At 34.7% G+C, this 3,916-nt stretch overlaps 1 protein-coding gene across 1 annotated transcript; it reads left to right on the top strand.

Annotated features, from left to right (window-relative positions):
* The first annotated feature begins 1,385 nt into the window (after positions 1–1,385).
* LOC143606332 (uncharacterized) lies at positions 1,386–3,376 on the top strand. Its single transcript, XM_077082134.1, has 2 exons — positions 1,386–2,777; positions 2,857–3,376. Exons 1-2 carry the CDS (start codon positions 1,530–1,532, stop codon positions 3,097–3,099), a joined length of 1,491 nt encoding a protein of 496 aa, XP_076938249.1. The 5' UTR covers positions 1,386–1,529; the 3' UTR covers positions 3,100–3,376.
* The last annotated feature ends 540 nt before the right edge of the window (positions 3,377–3,916 follow it).

Below are 3,916 nucleotides of genomic sequence, written 5' to 3'. Positions count from 1 at the left end.
TTGTGTTTAAAAGACATTTTTATCCTTACTAACACATGTATCTCATGCTTTAAGTGTTGTAAATTACTTAAAAATGAGTGTCTTAATTTGCCCTTATTCGATGTATTATATATATTATAGATTTATCTCAACTTTTTCACACACAAACACCACTTTTTCTATCCATTATTTTGAGCTTTTGGAGAAAAAGAAAACTTTTCCCCGGGCTTTTCTTTATTTTCACAGGCATTGCATGGTAAGTGTTCCACGAAATGCTTCAATGAGTATACAAGTTGCTGATTATTTTGCTTGTTAGACGTAGTTCTCACTCGAACACAAAACGGTGTCGGGTTGGGTCGAGTGGGTCGGTTTCGAGTTATTGTAATCGGGTTTTGAGTTATTTTCTTAATTACAATAAAACTAGTTTTTTCTTAAAATGTGTGTGTATTGTGGAGATCACATTCATTCAGGTACCATAGTAGGTGAACTTGAAGGTGTAAGAGAAATCACTATGAGGTTTGTTGATTTACCACGTGATATTTTTATTGAAAAAGATTGAAGTCGCGGTATTTGTTTCGTGTTCTTGATATTGATTCCCGCTCTTATGTTTTTTAGTGGTTCTGAAAGAAAACTGAGAATCTTTCAATTATTATTACTGTTATTATTATTATCACCACAAGCATTAGAGAGAAGATAGAATAGAATTCTTAAAAACTTTTTGTTTGCAGGTTTTATGGTCAAAGAACCACTTTTTATGGCTTTTGAAGTTGAATCACTACATGGGTATGAGTCTACTTTAGTGTTTATGCTTGCTAATTCATTCAGAGAATATTTTATGATGACATAACACTGAAGCAATGTGCGCAAAGAGTCAAAATCCCCTTCATTTTTTTACTCTCTCAACTCAATTATTTTTCCTGCTTTTTTGTTTCTATTTCCCCTGTCTTAATCACAGGTTCAGTATTCAAAATCTTGTTTTGAATTGTTGTGCATGCTTCTTTTTCATCATCAGGGAATCTTGTTTATAGGTTTCTTGAGATGCAGTAATAATATCATCTTATCTTCTACACCCATATCCAATTATTGATTCATTAGGAGTCCAGATTCTCATTTTCAGTACCTTTTTTTGTAATTGTTCTCGTGTAGCTTGTCTTTGATATGCAACTTAGCATCTTGGGATAACCTATGATACAGCTTATTGAAGCTTTTTTGTCTGTTTAGTGTGATTGGTAATTTTAGCTTAAAAGAATGTAACTTTCATATCTTCTGAATTGAATCATACTTTTCTTCTTTTGTTCCTTTTCTATATGTTTTATAATTTGTATGAAAAGAAGTTGAATTTGCTTAATGTTTCTGATTTCAAATCTTTATCATTATCAGGGAATCTTTAATGAATGTAGCACAATTTCAATTGCTTTGCATGTGAAGTTTTGTTGAAAGAACACTAAAACACGGGTGATCCTTCATCAAACCGAGCCACATTGCGAGGCAAATTCGAATTGGAAAGATTTCGTTCCAAAGTTACAAACTTTGACCAGAAGCAAAAAACTATGGAGATTAAAGAAATAGTCAAGCACATGAAACATGTACCGAGTTATCTTGAACGGCGAAAACCGGTTCAAGATCGAGGTTTAAGTTTTGGTGTCATGGACTGGGCCCGTTTAGAGAAATGGCAAACTCGACATCATAAACACGGTTCTGTTAAAAGCAACAAGTATTCACCGTCTAGCACATGCTCTTCTTCGTTGTTTTCAGCTGATGAATCATCTCCTGGATCTAGTAAAGCTTCATCTAAAGAAGAAGTCTTAACTCCACGCATCCAATCATGTTCAAAAGTTGTTAAAAAGCTTCATTATTCTGATGATTTCCCAAAACAATCATGTGTGAAGGGGAAGTTGAAGATCCAAGATGAGTCTGTTAATAATAACAATCATCCGAATTCGTTCATAATATCAAAAACGCCTTGCAAAAGCGAGTTAAAACCTAGAAGTATATCGCCTCTTCGCCGGTTTAGCTTTAGCCTTAAATCTGGTACAGAAAGACCTGATTCTTCGGTTTCTCAAACTTCAAATAAAGATAGCAAACGGGCCCATTCGAGCCCGTTAAGCAGGTTGTTAGACCCAATATTCCCATCAAAGGAGACGTGTCATCAAGATTCTAGAACAAAAGCACGAGTGAAACTTGATTTCACTAAGGAAATTAGAGCTGATGATGTTTCATCAGCATCATCATCAAGAAAACAAGCTCTTTTTCAGATGACGGTTAAAAATGACCGTCTTTTATTCACATTTGCAGTTGAAAACAACATGGAAATACTTGCAGCCACGGTGAAAGAAAATAACAAAAACTCGCTTTACACGTTTTTCACGGTCCATGAAGTAAAGAAAAAGAATATAAGTTGGTTATCTAATGGTAACAAAAGTAAAGATCACAACTATGTGCCTAACATAACAGCTCAAATGAAGGTTTCAAATTCTCGTTTCGACACTCGGGAGTTTGTTTTATTTTCTGTGAATGCAAATGTGCAGCCACTAGAAGAATTGGAAGCTGTTGTTGTGAAGTTTTCAAGAAACATGAATGGTGATATTAACCGAGAAAGCTTTGACACAACGGTTATCCTACCTGGTGGAAGTCATGGTGTAGCGAGTAAAGGCCTACCTTCACCATTGGTTGACCGGTGGCGGTCCTGTGGGACGTGTGATTGTGGAGGTTGGGATGTCGGTTGCAGGTTAAGAACCCTTTCTAAGCAGATGCAGTCCAGTGGATCAAGATCAGGCCAATTTGACCTTTTCTTTAAGGTATGAAATTTTAATAAATTATTAAAATTTATATAATATGTTTGTGAATATACTTATTTTCTACATAATTAATTTACAGGGAGAAGTTGAGAGCAAAAGACCAATTTTCAGCCTCTCTTCATTGAAGGAAGGTATATTTTCAATCGAGTACAACGCATCATTGTCACCTCTACAAGCGTTTTCAATATGTATTTCATATGTGGAATCCCGAAAGCTGACTCAGCATACAGAACTCAGAACACATACTCGAGAGGCGGTTCCCTTAGTTTATACTCCAATTCCGCGTATCAAGAGAAACATGGCGTGTAAGGTGGCTTTATAATTATGTAATTATGCAAGGTTTTACCGTTATTGGATATCTACATTATTGATTATGTGATTATATGCTTGAAATCTAGTGTGAGGTTGGAACTTAAGCTTGTCTTGGCATCTTTAGTTGCATCTTTGCATGATTTCTTGTAATAAACTTGTTTGAAATTTTAATAGATATATGAATATCAGAGTTAAGGTTATTTCTTCCATCTGTCAGCACTCTTTGTTGTTTATTATGTAGGTTTTGTGTATTTGGATTATTTGTTAGTTTATTGGGTTGCTTAAAGGGATTAAAGACCTTAAGTTGTGATTCTTGGTTGACTTAGTGTATACATAAAGGGATAATCATGGGATAAAAATTGGTAAACACAAAGAAATATGACTGAAAGTTTGAAACACTTCAGGTTCATATAAAGTTAACTGTATTATCTGGGCTTGCTAGGGGTGTTATGTTCTGTTAAAGCGTGAGTCTTATCTGTTTTTAATTTCTAACCAAAGCAGTGACTACGGTTAGGTTTTTACGGTTTGGACTTTAGGTTCTATAAACAGGTAACTTTTAGGGAAGTTGGTTAACTCAAAACTAAGTTTGCAACATTACAACATATTAGTTCACATCTAAAAAAAATCACCACCCATGAAATCAAAACAAATGACTGATTCAACGAGTTTCACCCGTTCAAATCGAATCATAAATAATCTACTATGTGTAACCACCCTTCTGCCTTGTCATGACTTTACTAGTAATTGGTTAAAGTATGATTCACATTTTGTTAGGGTAGATTGGTAGAAGAATACAAATAGAGAGAATACTAGCTAGGTAGCTCAAT

This window comes from Bidens hawaiensis, unplaced genomic scaffold (genome assembly GCF_021521415.1).
Source record: "Bidens hawaiensis isolate Kalapana, Puna unplaced genomic scaffold, B.hawaiensis_p1.1 tig00074402_1, whole genome shotgun sequence".
Lineage (NCBI taxonomy): Eukaryota > Viridiplantae > Streptophyta > Magnoliopsida > Asterales > Asteraceae > Bidens > Bidens hawaiensis.
The sequence above is the reverse complement of the archived record's forward strand: the minus strand, read 5'-3'. Positions and strand labels throughout refer to the sequence as shown.

Coding starts and splice junctions, on each gene's coding strand:
- LOC143606332 (XM_077082134.1), top strand. CDS start 1,530: ATGGAGATTAAAGAAATAGTCAAGCACATGAAACATGTACCGAGTTAT. Junction 2,778..2,856: donor AATTTGACCTTTTCTTTAAG/GTATGAAATTTT, acceptor ATTAATTTACAG/GGAGAAGTTGAGAGCAAAAG.